The following is a 19817-nucleotide window of genomic DNA, read 5'->3' on the forward strand; positions in this document are numbered from 1 at the left end:
TCACGGCCTTTAAGTGAAGCAGACGTGTAACCGTCGCGTCCATCTCTTCCTCTATAGCTCTGTACTGCTCTCATTACAGTTGAAGCCAAATACTCACTTGACAAAGCAATAGTGATTACTTCTCTGCTTTGTGATCTGCTTCTCTGCTCCCACAGCCTGTATGTCTTCCTTTCTTCTTTAACATCTCAGACACCTAAAAAGCCCTGTTAGAGTTTTATCTCCTTGATCTTTTTTATAGTGTTACATCCTGAGCTAATGGTACTCTGGTATATGCAATGAATTTCCATTTTTTAAAGTTTAATAATCTGTAGTTAAAATTACTTTGGACAATATTGTTACAGTTGTGTTTTTGAGTTAATAAAAATCAAATTCTTGGTGATATAATTTGATATAAAACTACTTCATTATCATAATCACTAGGATTTAAATTAGAATTATAAACCAACACTGACTCAGGAGTTAAGTCATATTAGCTAGAGAAAATTAGGCTGACTTGCACTGTAGCACATAACTTCCACTTTTTATTCTGTACATACAGATTAACTAAGAGTCTTACTAATAGCCCAGTTCTGATTTTAAATTGCAATAGCTCCATTTATTAATGCGAGTTATTACTAGCTTTCACTGGCATGATATCACAATTAGGCTTCCTATCTTAATTTCCCTCAGTGTATTATTTGGCCAGAAGTTAGATAGCAGAAGCACATCGCTCTGGATGCTACGAACTAAACGAATTCTATAGGGGAGAATTTTTTGTTTCAGTGAATCAAGTTCATAGCTGAATCTGTTACAAGCAATAGAAGCTGTAGGTATGTATTCAAGGACAGAAATTCAGTCCATCATCAGCCACAGTTGTGTATTTAATATTCCAGGAGTAAATCCAGATTAGAGTGATTGCTGTTTCTCTAACTGGCTGTAGTGACCTGATATGAAACCTCAAATTACAGTGACTGATTTCCAAAAAGCCTATGAATAGAATTACTGCCTGTGTGGGACTACTTGCTGAAGGGCTTGGAAGAGTGTAGTGTTTTATATTAAATTGGATAAGAAATAATAATAAAAATAATAAATAATAATAAATGTATTTTTTCAGAGTCACTTTTCTGTGAAGAAAGGAGCTGCGGCCTTGGGTATCGGTACAGATAGTGTGATTCTGATTAGATGTGATGAAAGGTAAGTAAAGATGCCAAATACAGCTCTTTTTATCGGTACATGGAAGAAGGTCATTAGGTGCTCAGCTCAGAGAGAGCATACAGGATGCAGTCAACAGTTGGTATCATTCATCATAGCGCTATCATCTTTAGCAGCCTTACACTGATTTATCCCACTTAAGGAACTGGCTCTGTCAGTAGCCTCTTTACGAGTCAGTTTTTGGAGCCCATAAAAAATCTCAAAGTTCCCTTCCTCAGGGATTTCTGATATTTCTTTTTCTTTCACCCTGAAGTGAAACAAAAAGTGCAACTAACAATCACTCTTTACACGTTCTGCTAAGAAATGAGGAAGAAGCTTGTTTTGGTCAAAATGGAGCATTTAGACATGCACATTTTGATCCATTAAAATGAACTGAAGTGGCCCTTTTAAAGCAGTAAAATATTGAGGTGCGTTTGCTAATGTAATTCTGTTACTTCATGCTCTCACCATCCTTCTCAGCTGGACTACATTTCCCCCAGTGCCCTTGATGGGGACACCCCTGCGACGGGATGTGGAGAGAAGGATCTTGGCAGCATTGTGGGCAGCACAGGCCAAGGAGGGGGATGGCCCATGGCAAGGGGTAGCACAGCAGGCACCTAACTTACAGGTCCCATCAACAATACAAAACCTGTGGTAGATAACTTCTTGCTTAACTCACCCAACTAAAAGGTTTTGATACTCTATGAAAACCCATTTGAGAAGGCAAAGGAGTATTAACAAAATCAATATGTTCTGAAGAAGATTTTAAATTTGGGGGAAAACATGCGTTCTGTGGGACAAAAATTAATAGAACAGTCCTTATCAATTCTACTGAGATTATTTTCAATAGAATGTGCTCTTACTATGAGTACCAAATATCATTGTTATAAGGTATTGAATTATTTATGACTCTAGCATAAATGGAAGGTTTTACTGCTATCAAAATACTCTGCTCCCACATCAAAAGATGAGCATCAACTAAGCAATTTACAGTGCTAATCACAGCACCTGCATATTGACTTACGGGCTTATTATCTCTTTACTAACAAAAGACTGAGCACACCTTGAAGAGGAATTAATGACAATATCAACACAACCAACACACATCAAAATAAATCTCTGATTGTTTCTATTCACTAAACACAGACATGGATCAATGAAGTCGTGTCTTCTTTTTCTTCTTGTGCAAATTCAGCGTGAATGATTTTCTGCGAAGACCACAATGCTTACCCTGCCCACCCTGAAGTAAACAGCAGGCTTACTGCATGTTTCACTGAATCCCAGCAGACGCCACTGGGACAAAGTGGGCTGTTTGCACAAGATGTGGGCTTATGTAGTGGAGAGCACCCTCTGTGAAGATGTGGACTGTGGGAGGGTGAAGGAGCACCACAGGATCTTCTTGATGTTTCCAGCATGACCAAGCACAGTTCTTGGTAGCTCTTCTCTTCCCTGTCCTGACCCACACCCACCAAGTTTGCCTTGTTTTGCTGTATCATGGGACTCTGTAAATGTGTGGTGAATTTCAAGCCAGGAGAACATGCAGAAAATCATGTTCTTGCTCGCACCCCAGACTGGACAACCATGTATTTCCATTGCTTCTTTTACTACCATGCAGCCATCTTGGTAGCTATAGCATATTACCTGCAGGTCTGGGGTCAGAACACTTTAGTATGGTGTGGCAGCAGAGAAGGCTGTGTACAGGTCTGGATAATATGACAAGACTGACACCAACACTTATTCTATCCTCAGTGTCCTTTTGCTGCTGAGTCTCTTCTGCCTCTCCCAAAGCCAACCTACTGCTTGCTCCGTGCATGCTCAACGTGACCAGGGGCTGGATAATCACTTCTCTTGGTAAAAAAAGATTTGGCAATGAAGAGTTCTGCCCAGCCCTGTGCGTGTTTGTATGCACAAGCTCAATAAATTAGAAACCATTAAAGACGGACATCTAAACTATGTTTGGAGGAGGAACTCATTGCCTTCCTTTGGCATGCCTTTTTTTTCTTTATTCCTCTAATGATCCCAGAAACAGTTTTTGAAGATAAGACAACTACTGCTTTTCTCTGAACATGTCATGTAACTCGGGGGAACTCACAATGAGTTGAATAGTCTTTAGACCTTGAACTTCTATGAGAAAAATCGGGGCTAATTTTTAAACAGATTTTGCAAAAGTCTCAGCAGTGCAAACCCATTTCTACTGAAATAATTACTGGCTTATTGTGAGCTGTGTAAGGATGAAAACTTACAAAACCTGGCAATATCTTCTTATAAGAAATTAGTAATTTTTTTTTTCTTAATTTGCATTCATCCAAATGTCCTGAAAACACTTCAAGGGTTTTTTATGTAAAAGTAAAACTAAAACTCATGGGTGTATTTGTTTTCCTAAAACTGCTATTTTGAGCTTTAGTAAAGGGGGGTTTTTTAATAGCAACAGGAAACAGTGCTTCAGTGAAAAAAAAAGTGTCCAACTATACTAAAAACTGAAAAAGTCCTTCAAAGTACATACACACATAAAAATCTAAATGGACAACACTTAAATCCAGTGAAGAGTTTATTCCTGTAATGTGGGGAGCTGTCATGTTTGTATTGCTGTTATGCATACTGTCTTCTTAGCTAGTCTTGCTTGTGGCTAAAGCAAAGAAAAAACTTACCCTCAGTATTCAATATCAGCACTGTTTTAACTTGCACCTAATTCATTTACAGGATTTCATAGATTAGCCTTCAAGCCTTATACTGCTGAGTCTGGATCTCGTGTGAATGGTTCATACTAAATGTGTTGCAAATTCAGTATAGAGGCAGTACAAAGGGCCTGGCAGTGCATTTAATGAGTCCAGACTGGTAGCTTCTTCTTGTATCCTGCTTCAAGCAAATGTGAACATGTTATGCACCGAACTGTGGGGTGGTGGCCCTGAAATGAGTTCATCCCTCAGATGGAAACATGGAAAAAACTGCTTGCATCAGAGCTGAGTTGGACTGCTTAAGGCCACGCAGCTCAGCTGGCATTTTTTGTGCTTGCTGAAAGGGGACCGTGGGGTTTGGCACCCAGTGGGCTGCTTGGGACTCTGGGCTGAGCTTCTCCCTTGGAGCCTGGAGCATATTCCCAGGGCTGTGATGTCAAACAGGACCAGGAGGCTCCATGGAGCAGCATCAGTCTTTAATGAGGGTGGCCACGAGATAACTTCTCTTAGTTACCATCACCGTATCGATGAAAACTGGTTGACAAAATAATTAAGGTAAAAACTCAGACTAATGGTCAGAGTCTTTCTGTGCTCTTCAGTGCTGCTTTGTTCCTTATTTGGGTTTCCTATGAAGTGAAGAAGTAACAGCAAGAGCTGATTTCAAAATCAAATTTTTAATATAACTCTCTCTTGCTCCAGAGGAAAAATGATCCCATCAGACCTTGAAAGAAGAATTCTTGAAGCCAAACAAAAAGTAAGTTTACTGGCTTTTCTGCTTCCAAAAAAGAAAAAAAAAAAAAAACCAAGAATGATACAGCTAGTTGTTTTGCTTTCCTTGGTAAAACAACAAAGTCTTGCCCATTAACTTTTGATTTATTTCTCAGAAATGTAGCCTGGCAATTAGTGAGGCAAGAGCTGCTGAGAAAATAGGTTTAGAGCTACTTTATAATCTCCATGAGCTATTTGGCTTTTTTTATGTGTTCCTCTGCATAACACCCTCGTTTTTTACATTATCAGCCTATGATGCAGTTCCTCAGCTGAATATTGGCAAAAACAGAGTAATCATTTGGGTAATTTGTATGTATTTTAACATGTTGAAAGTGTTCCTCATAGTCATCAAAACAATGGAAGATAAACTAAAATCCACACATCTCTAAAAATGTGCTGCTGTTGTATGTGTTCATTAATAGAAGCTAGAATTAAAACAACAGATTAAAGTATGCAATGAACTTAGCCTTGTGCCTTCAACATTTATGTAAATAATCATTAGACACACAGCATGTAAAGGTCATTAATAACACAAATCTTCATTAAAAGCGTACTTTGTCTAAGAAGAGCAATATAGTAGATAAAAATGAAAGGCAGCAAGGCGACAGAGTACCACCTGAAGCTACTGACCATGTATTTCACTTTGCAGAGGGAAGTTTAGACCTCTTTGATAGTTTAAACCCCAGCTCTGCAAAAAATGTAGCCACTCTTTACCTTTGTTGCTCTGAGTACTGCTTATAAAAGCAAGAGAACTACAAATGAATTTAAAATGAAACACTGGTATAAATTATGGCATATGACAGTCAGTGCTCCTCTGTGAGGCACAGCATTTAGCAGGGGAATCCAAGAGATGGTCCCTGGCCTCCGTGGAGATCGCTGTCTCCCCGCTCTGCCAGAGGGATGGGGCTGGAGGTGAGCCCCACACCTCCCCTGGGCATTGCCTCCAGGAGACACCCCCAGACAAGATGCTCCCACTGGCAGGACTGGGCTACCACACGTTCAGACACTCGCTGGGATAATTACAGTACAGCCCAGGGCCCAGTCCATCAGAGGGATTTCTTGCACTGCGGTGCCTGGGTGAGGTTTGTTTTACGCAACACGATGCAGAGCAGACCTTTCTGTTTGAGGCAGGCGGCATGGAGCGGAATTGTTCTTCTGAGCCCTTACCTGTCTCATGCATCCTAATAAATGGAGGATGCTGGTTTGGAAGTTTGCTGCCACCTTAAGGTAGAAACTATAACATCACTAGCATCTAAACTACAAGAAAACCAGTGTAATGTAGCAGGGATGTCCTCTAGGAGACACTTGTGGGCTCGCTGTGGAGGCAGCACAAGAGGAGTCGGGGCTGCTGCAGGCTGAGGAGGCTGCAGCACCCTGACCTTGCCAAATACCTCTGTGCTTTTTTGCAGGGATTTGTTCCTTTTCTGGTGAGTGCCACAGCTGGGACAACAGTATATGGGGCGTTTGATCCTCTCATAGCGATTGCAGATATCTGCAAGAAATACAAAATCTGGATGCACGTGGATGTAAGTATCATCTTACGGGGGGGGGCTGGATCACAAGGTATATTAGCATTAATTTGTTCATTTTGGACAGTGTCATCTTGTACAAAACCAGTTGTATTTGCTTCCTGTAATTAAGTCTAACATCCAAGTGCTGACTTACCACTCCTCCGAAAGGCTCAAATCAGGGGGACATTTTAGGAGCTGTGACTGTGTGGTACTTTTAGCAACTGGGACACTTAAGATGACCTAGTTTGAGTGCTTTCGGTTTTATCTCTAAATGCCATTAGTACAAGAAATACATAAGAACCATACTGAGCATTGGCTCAGCTGCTGCAGCAGCTACAAAATAAATACATAAGGAAAAGGCTACATTTGTCTGGAATGAAGTACTGCAAATTGCTGAACAGGTTAATGCAAATGCTAGAGAAATTTATCAGATTGGCTACTTAGCTTTATCTGGGCTCTTGCCAATAAATCTTTCTGAAGGATCATCTTTTAGCCCTAGAATGGCTTCTGTGTCATTTTTGCAAATCCTTTCTCCAAAAAGGCATGGTAATTGAGTTTCCGTAGGGCTGGGTATCTTGCTTTTGGATTACTGTGTCAGCCAAAATCACTCCAATTCAAAGGAAGAATTTGTATTTACCTTTTACACTACTTCTCAGTCACGTGAAATGCCTGCTTGTCCCGGATCTCTGTGAGCGAAAGCAAATGAGTAGGGGGCAAGCAGTAGTGATCTGAAATATGATGAAAGCTGACCAGAGCAGCTGATATCGCAGTCTGGTTTGTTATCATCACTTAGTCACTAAAAGAGAAAAGGCAGCTTACCCAGGAGGAGCCCTGCAAGTCATTAATTACAGCGTGGGGCAGCCCAATGTGTCCGTGTCAGAGGAGGTGGCGAGGGAGGGGTTAGCAGTTGATAAGGGCTGGCACTCAGATTATGGGCTATAAAGCACTGCTTCCAAGCTGCTGGAAGAAAATTGTTAGTGCAGCTAATGCCTCAGGCCCCATCTGCCTGGTCGTTTTGGAACGTGCCACATCAGCAAGAAGAAAGGGCAAGCCCCAAACTGATGTGAACGCATAGATGTCATCACAGAGAAACGCAGAGTTCTCATTAAGATAATGTGTCTTGCCTTCCAGGGAGCATGGGGTGGCGGGCTCCTGATGTCAAGAAAACACAAATGGAAGTTAAATGGCGTTGAAAGGTATGATTTATTAATATCAATTAAACACATTTATTAAATACATTTTAACACACTTGTGATTACCATAGCAATGTTTAAAAATAAAAATAAAAAATAAAAATAAAAGAAATTATGCAAACTGTTCTTCCAGTTGAAGTAGCATTGCTGAGTGCCTTTGTTCAATGCTACAGTACTGTGGCACTTTGTTTTGTAGTACAAACAGCAGGTATTTCTTGTTTGCATTTTCATTCCTTCCAGCAGACATTTGCAGCTCCAGAGTGGTTTCTGCAGCATCCACTGATTCAGTGTCCAACATGAATTAGCAATTGCATTCCTAAGAAATGAATTTTGGAAGTCTTGCATGCTGAAGTCTTAAGTATAAAAGGTAGATGCGCCTGCGGTTTGGACAGGTGTCCCGGCAGTCACTGACCTCTGCTCTGTCACTTCTGGAGAGAATATCCCCCTCCAGGCTGTGTTAATGACATCTTCTCAGTAAATCTGTGCCTGGATATGCACAGTTGTAGTCATGAGCTCATGAACATTGCACATACTCACAGATGAAAATTAGTGATGCCAGTCCAGTTCAGAACTTAAACTTACAAACAGCTGCTTATTCAGAAACTTGTGGAACTCCATGCAATAGGATGTTAAGATTTACCTGCGTTCAAGGGAAGACAGATAAAAACCATTCAGGACTTCTATGAGCCACAGATGACTGGGAGCTTAGAGAGTATTTGGAGGAAGGTCGTATATGCTTGCCCTGTTTTATATTCTTCCCAGGCACCTGTTCAGGCCACTTGCTGGAGACAGTATACCAGGCTAGATGGAGTCGCTCTCACATTTGTGTATTTTCTGAAGCTTGTGCTGTTCAAGAGTAAATTATTACTCCGTTCTGCCTTTTTATCTCTAAATGGAATTGCTGTTCCTTGTCAATTAACATTACAAACAACTTCCTCATCCTGTTCCTGAAGATGAGGAGGATACCTTGATGATTCAGTTCCTTTCTCATACATCTCACATGCAAAATTTGGAAAGGAGCCAATGGTTCTATGAATTTGATTTAGTTAAGACTGCTTCCAGCACTCCAGACTTACTTAGATATTGTGCATTAAAAGGAGATATACCCAAATACCTAGCAAGTTAGAAAAACCTACCCAGTTGCGTGCAAGGACAGAGTATGAAAAAAAAGAGTTTGCCTCCCGAATTGCTGTCCAGATTCTGTTGGAATGAGACATTCAGGTTGAATCTGTATTGGAGAACTTTCCAAATAATATACTGTAGATCCAGAACTCCACTGGATTTTATCTAGTGCTTTGATAAGCAGCATCTCCATATGTTTGGCAATGAATTAATGAAATTTGTCATTTCCAGTGCTGTTCCTCTGCTTGATGGACACAGCGGCTTATTTCAGTTCGTCCAGATTTCAAATGTGAGGAGACTTGTAGAGCCAACTTTTATGGACATCCCTGTTTCATGGTACATACTAGAGTACAACGCAGTCGTTGCAGGTCTGGATAGAAGAGAACTGGAGCTGTTACTCATGTTTGATAGGGGAGAAAGGGACAAAGAGGGAGCATTAAATGGAGCACTCTATGCTCTGAGTATTCCCATCCTTCTGATAACAGGCAGTCCAGCAAAAATACTCCTGTCAAAGGCAGGAGGAGTTGCAGGACCATCCTTAAGGTGCCCTCCGGTCCCCACGTGGCAGATTTCAAGCTGCTCCAAGGCACCCTGAAGGAAGGATATCACCTGGTGTCTGGAGCAGGTCGATCTGGCCATTGTCAGCAGTTTCGATCTGGTGTCCCTCTCCCAGAGGCTCGGGCAGGGGGTGACAGCTATGTGAGAAAAGCATGTTTGCAGCTGAGTGAGCGCTCCCATACAAGGTCTGGGCGTCCTTCCCGGGGCTGCAGCTGGTCAGCGAATGCACCTCAGTCTGTTTTTAATGATGGCTGAGGACCAAATTCTGCCAGTCTTGAATCTTTCCTGTCATCCATTTGAAATCTCTAAAGGAAAACTTTTCCTCTTTTTTTTTTTTTCTGTCTGTGACCCACAGCCAAAAAATCCCATCGATGCTTGGTGCTCAGTTATTTGGGCGAATGTGAGATGCTTTAAATAAACATCTGTGGATGCACGTAGCTTTTTTCCTTCAATGTTTGTCTCAGTCAGCAATTTCTTCGAGCACATACTGATGGCTGAAGCCCCGAATAACTGATAACAAATGAAAAATGGTGGCTTTTTATTTTACGTAATTAATTTTTTTCTGTGTGCAATTGGGATGTAATTGGGGAAATAAATGACCTTAGGGTAAATTAAATGTTTTAGGCAGATAATTAACATCTGGCTGTTGTCAGTAAATAATCCTTTTGCTTGAGAAAACCCATACCACTACTATTACCTAGAAGTCTTTTCAAGAATTTCTGCCTGATTCTGCGTAGGCACAGATAAAAATTAAAAAGTATCATATCAAAGGAAATTCATAGACCTGAATGCATGTTCAGAATCATTAGCTTTGGTGTTGCAATCAGATGACTGACTCTGAGCTGATTAAAAGCTGCCAAATACTCGAAAAGCCAAGCCAAGTATCCAGATGTTGCCTGTGGAAGACTGTTCCCTACAGATTTTGCATCAGACATTTGCGCAGTCCCATTTAAATAGCAAAGAAGAAAGCACAGAAGTGCTGCCTGGTGGCTATGTGAATTTTGGTGTTGCTTGCTTTGAAGGAGCAAAAGCAATTTGGCAGGAGATGATAAGGACATGCATAAACCTATAGCCCTGTCTCCAAATCCTACAAAGGAAAATACTGCCAGATTCCGACATGCTCACCTCTCTTCACATAAATGTTATCTGCAAGTGTGTCCTGGGTCCTTTTAAGTTTTTACATGCCCTGGTTGACTGATTTATACCATCAAAACTCAGATCACTGCAGCACATGAAATCCTGTGCACTACGCATCCTTGACAGCCTGCCAAATAGGACGCAAATGTATGCATCTGTCAGCTAATCGTCATATGTAATAATAGTAATTAACAAATAGCCAGTCAAGTGTAACACAAAATTAAAATAATAAACAACTGGACAATCTTCCATTCAGCACTTGCCACAGTCCCAAATATCTCTTCGCTAGGCTGCATTGTGACAGGACCCTGTTTGTTCACAAGATCTGGGCTGACAGTTATTTTTGCAGTGAATGTATCCTGAAGGGAGACAGGATCAGGGTCTTTCAGGGAAAGGCGGATCAGTTCTATGTTTATTACTATGGTAATTTTGGACTTAGTCCTTCAGTTGTGTGAATTATCATAGCCAAGCTAAAATTAAGGAGCTATGAAAATTCACCATCAGCAGAGCAATGAGAAAAATTACTTTGGGCCAGGTTTTCCAAGTTAATCAGAGACTTAGAGGTACCCAGAAGTATTTAAAGGAATTTTCAAAAATGTGAGCTACTTACTAAAATCTTAGTGAAACTGGAATCAATGGGAGGGAATATGCTAGTTTGCCCACTTCCTATCTGCATCTTTAATCAGCCGGGTGACTTCAGGAAGTTCATCAGTCAGGCAGGTGTTTTTAGGAAGTTTGCCCTATGTTTATGAAGTATAGATGACTCCCCGGAAAGTTTAATACTGATTAAGTTTAGTGGATAAAGCAATTACCCTGTGGTAAGTAAGTTGCCAGAATTGTCATCCAAAAGCCAACTAGAGTGAATTAGGTCCTTTACGAAGGCATTACTTTCCTAATATTTGCCATGATTATTTTCCGCTTTGCTTGCTCAGAAAAACATGTGCATTACTACATGTTCATTATTACTATTACTAAATGTCTCTGTGGTTTCACCACCATAGTACAATGTCTGAGTTTCATGCGGTTTGTTGTCCCAGGGCCAATTCAGTGACCTGGAACCCTCACAAGATGATGGGCGTCCCGCTGCAGTGTTCAGCCCTGCTAGTAAGAGAAGAGGTATGTCCCCATATACTCACTTTTCTCATCTTTTCTGACATTTTGCTTCTGAAAATACCGGATGTTTTCTTCATAACTGTGTCATAGCTAATATTTACTAATGTCATGAGGATTATAAAAGAAACTGGGAAGTAGACCTCTAGTTACGTGCTCGGTCTGTGACTGCAAAAGGAATTAAAACAGCTGTCTAATGGAAATGATAGATCCAATTAATGGCAATGTCTCTACAGAGTTTTGTGGCTTTCCATTCAAAATGCCCATAGTTAAGTTGTGAGTTCATAGCTGTGTAACCCTACTAGTTTCTGTGTGGCATGAAATATAACTGTAGGCAAACTCTAGTCCTCTTAGGATGAATGGTATGGTATACATGCAGCATGGCATTTGGTCCAGAATCTAGGCATCATTAGATTTTCTAGACTTTTATGATAGATATTTCAGCCCAGCTCTGATCCATATATCCACTTTGGGGCACATGGAAATAAAAAGGGAAGACTAAGTTCACTTGGAATAAAAAGTAGACATTTCTTTTAGTACTAGAATTTGAATTACCCTTCAAGCCTGTAATTTTCGTATAACCATCAGTTACTGGCACAGCTGCTGTACAACCACTAGTTACTAGACCAGCTATCAAAAAGCTGGTTGCTGTTTTGCTAGCAGCTGTACAACAGATTGTATACAAAGTGATTGTACTTAGGAAAAGGGAAGCTGGCTTTTATTTGCCCTCTGGGTCAGTTCCCTAAGACAAATCCTGCCTGGTTGAAGTCAGTACCATCCTTGACCTCTAGTGAGAACAGGTGGCTCAGATTACGAGAAAGCCAATTTTTTTTCCCTCTCATTTTACTATCTCGGTTTTGAGTTACACATAAAGATTAGACTTGATGATAAACAGCCGAGTTTTGATTCTTCTTGGACTGGAAATTGCAGTTTTAGGCAACAGCCCTAAGGTACACCTTAAACTTGGTTGAGGACTTAACTAGAACCAGAACATGACTCTCTGCATTTCACTTAAAAAGCTAAAAAGGAAACCTCATGCTTTCATGAGCCAGGTTTCTTCACCTTGTTGGCTTCTGGCCCTCCCACAAAGCTGCCTCAAAATGGTATCTTGCAACCCAGAAATAGCTCTAGCTGGCTGTTTAAAGGCCATATGCTCTGCTGTCTGTTCAAAGCTTTCGGTACCACTTAAGCATCCAATCTGCAGCTGAGGGCTTTGCAGAAGAGAACTGTGCCTACAAAGAAAGAAAACAATGACAATCAGACTTTTAGAGACCAAAGCAATTAGAAAAGTGGTGTGATATTATTTAGATTAGTCATCAAATTGGCTTGGTTTGACTCAACCAGAAAAAAAGCCTTCCAAGGAAAGGAGGAAAAGGAACCAGAACAAGGAATAAAAAGCGAGATCCAAAAATGAACTTCTGCATAACGATGCTAGGAAGCACATGTCCAGCTTTTTTTTTTTTTTAAATGCCTTGGTTCTGGGAGTGGATTACATATTGCTGGGTCAGGTACCAAGGTGTCCTGGGCACTAAATGGGATATGAAAATCTTAGTCCACTGAGCAACTAAGTCTGGTTTTGTCCCTTTTTTTGATCTTCCTTTTGCACTCGGACACATATTCCACTGAATTTGGGTGTTTATAATTTTTCACCCAAAGCAGTCCTCAAAACAGTAGTCACATCTGCGCCAACATCACTTTTTTGTGTCTTTGTTTCTATAAGGGATTGATGCAGAGTTGCAATCAAATGCATGCTTCCTACCTCTTTCAACAAGACAAGCACTACGACCTGTCTTATGACACGGGAGACAAGGCTTTGCAATGTGGACGGCATGTTGATGTCTTCAAGCTCTGGCTGATGTGGAGGGCAAAGGTAGGACTGACTGCAGTATATTTGTTTACATTAAAATAATGCACACCAGATACGGGGTTTTTTCATGTAATCATAATTTTAGAGAATATCTGACCTGAATTTCCCATATATAACATGAAAGAAAGAACATTATTATTTTCTGTTTTTTATACTTTTAACAATTTAGCTTCAAAGCAGCACACGTGATTTTGAAACTTGAACTCCATGGCTTTGCATAGCATTTGCTTTGTGTAACTGTAGGAGTCTAACAGCATAGATCATATACCTAAGAATGTTGATACAAAGATTTCTGGAAATAAAAAGATGTTTTAATGACATTCGGAAATTAAACATGGCAAATGAGGACTGGAATACCTAGTTTGATTGCATGCAGTAGATACAAAGGCATCTTTTGAAGGAGTAGAGGAAAACTCATCAAAATCTGTTCTCTGGGAAATCTGAAAAAACGGCTCTAATGATTAATTCATCTGTATTTGTAGAATGTTGCTAAATAAGTTCGTCCATATATTTATCCAATCTATTATGTCAAGTTGCCTCAGGTTTGTTCAGAGGAGATGAGATCACTGTTTTCATTTCCAGAAAGCCTTAAAAAATGTGCTTCATTAAAACTCTGAAAACAATTCTGAGACAGACATCAAGTGTAGCTGGAGGTGTGGGAGTCTGTAAAGGAGGATGCAAGTTTCTGTGGTCACAATAGCTGTTGTGCTAACTGGAGTCTCCAGAGTGGAAGGCAATTTTAGCCACATGTCTCTCTTTAACTCCAAGCCTTTCTCCTGGGGCTGTGCTAGCTCTACCCTGTTTTGAAATCTCTGTACACAGAGGGATAATGACAGGGGCTTTTAAGTCAGTTCTGCGCTGCCAGAACAGATTTAGCAGGGACATGCATCCATTACTCAGAGACATTTTTTCTAAACCCTATTTTTTCAATATGCCTTGTACTGCTTTTTCTCCTCTCACACTCTGCTTTTAATATTAACGTTACAAACTAGGACGTGTGTTTCTTAAACAGTTTACCTATTCTAGCTGTTTATTCACCCTCCTCCCTCATAAAGCTGAATTCTTTGTTTGTGGCATCACAGCTGGTGATTGCAGGAACAACTATGATGTCACAGAGAGAGGATTATGACTTCTGCCAGAGAAGAAAAAGCAGGATTTGCTGCAGCTCTTAAAAACACAGCTTCTGAGTTTATATGGTGTCAATTAGAAAAGAAGAGAGAAAAACACTATAGAGGCAGGGCAGTATCTGAACAAAATGTGCATTTCCACAGGCATCAGGCTGGACTCTAAAAGTGTATCTGCCCATTCTGTGTTTAACTAAAAAAGAAGAATTAGTCTTGGAAAAGCCCCCAGCACATCACCTCTGGAAGATTAAAATCCCGTATTCTGAAAATAGCAGGAGACTCCCCATGTCTGGAACTCAACACCTTCTAGAGACCCTCCTCTGTGCTAGCCCAGGCTGTCCGAAATGGTGCTGAGCCTCTCTGCAAAATCTGCCAATGAGGGCACCCTTCATTGGAGATGTTCACAGTATTTTGCTGAGAACTGAGCTAGTACCCGGTGTTTATTTTGCAGAGGTGCCTATAAGGGAGTCAGTGGCAAGAGCTAGAGACAAATGAGCTCTGCTTAGCAAAGTGTCCTTCGTCTTGTAGAATCAGATCCTTAATGTGTCCCACAGAGACTTCTGAGAGGTGACTTGTGCTGGTGCTTTGGCAAGTGCTGCATGGTCCTATTGCTGTTGCAGTTCACAGAACAGATAGTCACGTAACTTTTTTTCTCCCTCTGTCTCTAAAGGGAACCACAGGATTTGAAGCACAAATTGATAAGTGCTTGGAACTTGCAGAATACCTATACAATAAAATAAAGAACAGAGAAGGATATGAAATGGTGTTTGATGGAAAGGTATGTATTACGACTTCTTTTTCCCAGTTGGTCAACAGCACTTGGCTTAGTCACCTATTGGGATGCTACCAACAGGTCAAACCAAACAGCGTATGACAGAAATGAGTGTCCCTTGTAAGAAAACCTGTTGCTGTGCCAGTATCTCTCTTCCTCATGGAATCCAGGAACAAGGGAGATGAGGAAGCTGTGCATAAGATTTCCATTTGCACAGTTTCACCCCTCTGAAACTAAACACTGGCATCTCAGGCTAACACAGCACACACACAATTAGAACCAGCTCTTAAGTAATAAAAACAAGTTACGGTTTCCTAATAGCAGGATCTGTTACGAGTGGGGGGTTACAGTGCCCCCCCCAACTCTGAAAGGATGGTTGTGTAAAGCACATTTATCAGCATCCTCAAGCGGGCAGTCACAGGGGACGTGGGGTGACCTGGGGAGGCCAGCTGCACTGCAGTCCCTGCTGCAATGGGGTGCAGTACAGTGGGGCAGGGGCTGGTGTTGCTCGGGAGCCCAGCTGGCTCATGTGGCAGAGGTGACACCACTGTGTGGGGTGCAGATATCTCTAGGCACGTTGTTTCTGTTGAGGGTCTCCAGCTGAGACAGTACCCCTGGGTGCCAGGTGCTCAGCTGGAGCACAGTGCCCAGGGCAAGGTAGTGCAGCCTGGGTGGTGTGGCTGTACCTCTGAACTGCACCGGACTGACCCGTGTTTGGCCAGCTCTTTGTGGGTAACCCTTTCCAGCTGTGATGGCTGGGGACAGGCCTGGTAGAGACTTTCATTAGAAAGTTACCTGGTGTTTTGCCTGTAAAAGAGAAAAAAAGATCTCATTTTAGCTTTTTTCCTCCTACTTGTGATGGTTTTTGCTCTCTGTACTTGGCCTGGAAGGTTTTGTCTCTCAGAACACTGCTCCCTGCTAGTGATCACTTGGTGCATGCCTAAGCGCTCTGCAGCACAAAGATAAACTTTGCCATGTTTCTTCAGAGATCCCAGGCTCATACCCACATGCCACTATGTGATTTACTTCCCGCACCTCACACATCATCACTGAATTTGGTCCACTGGGTCTGATGATATAAGGAAGGGAACCAGCAGCAGTAGGAGTTGCTGTAACTGACAGATTTAGCATCCAGCAAAGAGGAACGTAGCAAGATAGGCAGCTGTTGGGAGACTGCAAAAATACACAAAATGTCAGCTGGTTCTTCCTTTATGCCTTTCTACTTGGCGCTCCCATATAAGTTAAGCTAGCTAAGATGCAGTGGTGCATGCGTATTAATACAGCAGCTAGCTGAATCACACTGAGAAATAATAAATTTCATTAAATGTAAGAAAATCTTATACTGTCTTATGTACCACCTGTGACTCCTGTTTACAGAACCAGATTTTATATTATTCTGTCATGTAATAAAAGTAAATGGCACAGTCCTCACCTTTAAATTATCTGTAACAGATTCTTGCCTTAGCCACACAATCCCTTCAGCCTCTGGAGGGGACAGCACCTACAAAATCTAGATGCCTCTCAGCAGGGGATAAATATATTTGTACAGCCAGATGATGTGTTTCTGCATCTGACACCCTGGGAATAAATTGCCTAAAATTATTTTTTCTGCATTAATAATGATGATGACTCTCAGTGGACCACAATAATGAAAACCTTTGACTGCTGTCACAGTATGATGTATGAGAGGGGGGAAAGGCATGAACGTAATTGCAACTGAGATGTTATGAACATTTCTTACAGTGTAAACCATTATTCTGTGTTTAGCCTCAGCACACAAATGTCTGCTTCTGGTATATACCTCCCAGCTTGCGCAGTATGGAAGACAACGAAGAAAGAATGAGCCGCCTTATGAAGGTAAGCAGTGTCCTCCAGGACATTACGCAGTGAAAAGTGAAATCCTTGCAGGCAGGCAATCCTCAAAATGGTTTCCCAGGGCACAGAGCAAGGTCACCTCACGATATTCCGGCAAATAACACCTCCGCAGTCGTTTTACTGCAGGTTAGGCTGGCACCACCTTACTCTGGTCTCCAAGTTTGGTATTCCCTGTGTTTGCCTGGCCTCTAGAGTACTTACTCGAACTCTGTGTATATTCACTGAAGTTACTGTAGACTGCAGTTGCTAAACCCAGCAAGTGCAACAATAGCTTGATAATACCATGGCACTCTGGTATATGAAAAGAAGATGGAAAACAATTGTAACAATATGATTTGAGCACGACAAAAAACAGCTACTGGGTGGCTGTCAGCAATATTGAGAAAGTAGGGAGGGGAAATTCCCCAGTGATTTTAAGAGCAGGACAAAGAAACAGGATAAAACCAATGTCTCTTCAGTGAGCCATTTATTGCTTAATGGAGGTTAACTTCTTTATCAATACTGGATGTAATTTCATTTTAACTGCTTCTTGTAGCTCTTCATCTTTTTTAAAAGACGAAAACATGCACTGTGTTTTGTTATAATAGTAAGGATGATGGTAATAATGAAAATAATGAACATCATTAAATTAATGATAATAATTCTAATAATGATAATGATGATGATCATCATCCCCTTCTTTTTGTTACATTGCAGGTGGCACCTGTGATAAAAGCCAGGATGATGGAGTATGGGACGACCATGGTGAGCTATCAGCCCCTGGGAGACAAAGTGAACTTCTTCCGGATGGTCATCTCAAACCCCGCAGCCACTCACCAAGACATTGATTTCCTGATTGATGAAATAGAACGCCTGGGACAAGATTTATAATAATCGGGTGTGAAAGTCTGTTCCTGGACCTCTAAGTAGACAATTAAGTTGTCACAAACTGTGCGAATGTATTTGTAGTTTGTTCCAAAGTAAATCTATTTCTATATTGTGGCGTTGGAGTAGAGTACAGTTTAAAATCAAGAAACATGGCTCCTTTAAAGTCCTTTCCTGAGTTTTAGAATACCTCCTTAACAATTAGCTGCACAAAAAGCTGCATTGAAACAAATAAGGAAGAACAGAAGATACTTAAAATCTTATCCCCAATTTTAACACAGTGACTACTTCAAATTAAAAGCAATCAGACTGAATGATGCCAAATTTGACCAAAATGATGACAAAATCAAATTGGGGGAAGTGGGAGGGGGCGGTGAGAAGCAGAGATTAGAAGCTGTATGTTTAAAAGTGAAAGTATTTTGCCTTTTTCATAGTATTAGAACAGAATTTCTAATTTACCTATAGCAACATTTCAAATGTATTTAAATAGGTGTAGTTTTACAAAAGGAAATATATATATATTAAAAAAATCCTATTTTGTAAACTATATTTTTATTTTTTATGGGTTATAAAACTGCAAGGACAGAAGCTGAAAATTAACTAGGATTCTTTTTCTTTTGATGGAGGTGCCTCAAATATTTATTACTGCTTATTTTAAAATATAAGCCCACATACTACATTCTTAAGAGGTACCAGTACCTCATTTCTCCATGTCATATGGATTGTACATCTCCAGGGTTGATTACTGAGAAACTTCAAGAGTACTGCAGCTCTTAAAACCACTTAATAAGATCAATTACAGTACAACAATAGGATGCTATTATTCCTAATTGTTTCCCACTTGGCCTAACTAAGCAGACGCACAATCAATATACAGTGCTAACCAAGACTGAAATAAGGTTGTATTTGGATGGTTTCTGTGTTCTGTAGTAAAAAAGCCTATCCAAAAAGAAGTCACATGTCTGAATAAATGCTTCTCTCATAACCATCTCTGCTATGAGCAGTCCAAAACTACATTGAAAATTAAAATTGACTGAAATTCTTACTGAAGAAATAGCATGAAACCTCACAGCTACATTAAGAGGGTAAAGACTTCTTACAGATGTAGAGGTCTGCAAGACAAGGCCTAAATTAAATGTGACTGTAATCTGAGCGACAGAGATGGGGCTTAAGTAACAAACTGCTTTGTCAAAGGTTTCTCCCAGTGCTGGACTCCATCCTTGTCTGCAACAGCTTTTGAAATTGCAGAAAAAATTGAGATAAGGCTACATCTGCCTAAAACAGCCCACGCGAAGCCTCACAGCCTTTTTAGAAACTGTGGGCACAGCTCTTGCCGAGTTCATGTGCTGCATCATTCCTTAACATTAGAGGTGACTCTGACATGGAAACTGAAATTTATCCGCTTTCCCCCCAACATCTGGAAGTGTTGGTAAGAGTTCTGCGGCTCAGGCCTGTCTACTTATAACCCTACTAAAGTTTTGGTTTTAACTTTGCCTAAATGGCCAACTTTTGTTTGTAAAGCAATATTGTTTTGCTGTTTCTAAAATACTTGAAGAGGAAAAAAAAAAGAAGTGCAATGTGGTTTTAATTTCATCTAAAATAGATAAATGGAGTATTGATTCAATGTAATATCATGCGGACATGAAGTAAGAGGAAATAAATTGTGTCTGTAATTGTGTTGCCTTTATTATATTGATAGTACTGTTTTGTCACCTCAGATTGAGGCTGTGCACTTTAGATTTAAACTGTACAATGTTGCAAATCAACATGTGTTGCTGTATAAGCTTGTACAATATATTATTGATATGTCATTATTTGTGTGGTAGTAGTATTGACTCTTGATATTGTAAGAACTGCATTCACGCCGGTCCCTCTACTATATCTTTGCTTGGTATTAGCCTCTCCTCGTCAGCTTTTGGGCAGACCGCTCACCTCGCTTCAGTGGGTTGCCATTGCTACCTGCGATGCATATAGTGTTGCAAGTCAAGCTATAGAGGAGATACCAATTCTGTTGGGAAGGACTTCAATGTGACCTTTGCTAAACGTGTCAAAATCAGCAGACTAATCACTG

General features: G+C 40.7%; 1 protein-coding gene across 1 annotated transcript in view; it reads left to right on the top strand.

Annotated features, from left to right (window-relative positions):
* GAD2 (glutamate decarboxylase 2) overlaps positions 1–18137 on the top strand; it is a gene marked incomplete at its 5' end in the record, with an annotated part of 39063 nt that extends 20926 nt beyond the window's left edge. The window contains 9 exons of the mRNA XM_082310384.1: positions 1094–1173; positions 4545–4599; positions 6023–6139; positions 7256–7320; positions 11172–11250; positions 12965–13114; positions 14906–15013; positions 16775–16864; positions 17579–18137. Coding sequence (XP_082166510.1) covers positions 1094–1173; positions 4545–4599; positions 6023–6139; positions 7256–7320; positions 11172–11250; positions 12965–13114; positions 14906–15013; positions 16775–16864; positions 17579–17752 — 918 coding nt within the window. The 3' untranslated portion in view covers positions 17753–18137. The remainder of the gene's footprint in view (positions 1–1093; positions 1174–4544; positions 4600–6022; positions 6140–7255; positions 7321–11171; positions 11251–12964; positions 13115–14905; positions 15014–16774; positions 16865–17578) is intronic.
* Between the last annotated feature and the right edge of the window lie 1680 nt (positions 18138–19817).

This window comes from Platalea leucorodia (genome assembly GCF_965183815.1).
Source record: "Platalea leucorodia genome assembly, chromosome: 1".
Taxonomy (NCBI): Eukaryota; Metazoa; Chordata; class Aves; order Pelecaniformes; family Threskiornithidae; genus Platalea; species Platalea leucorodia.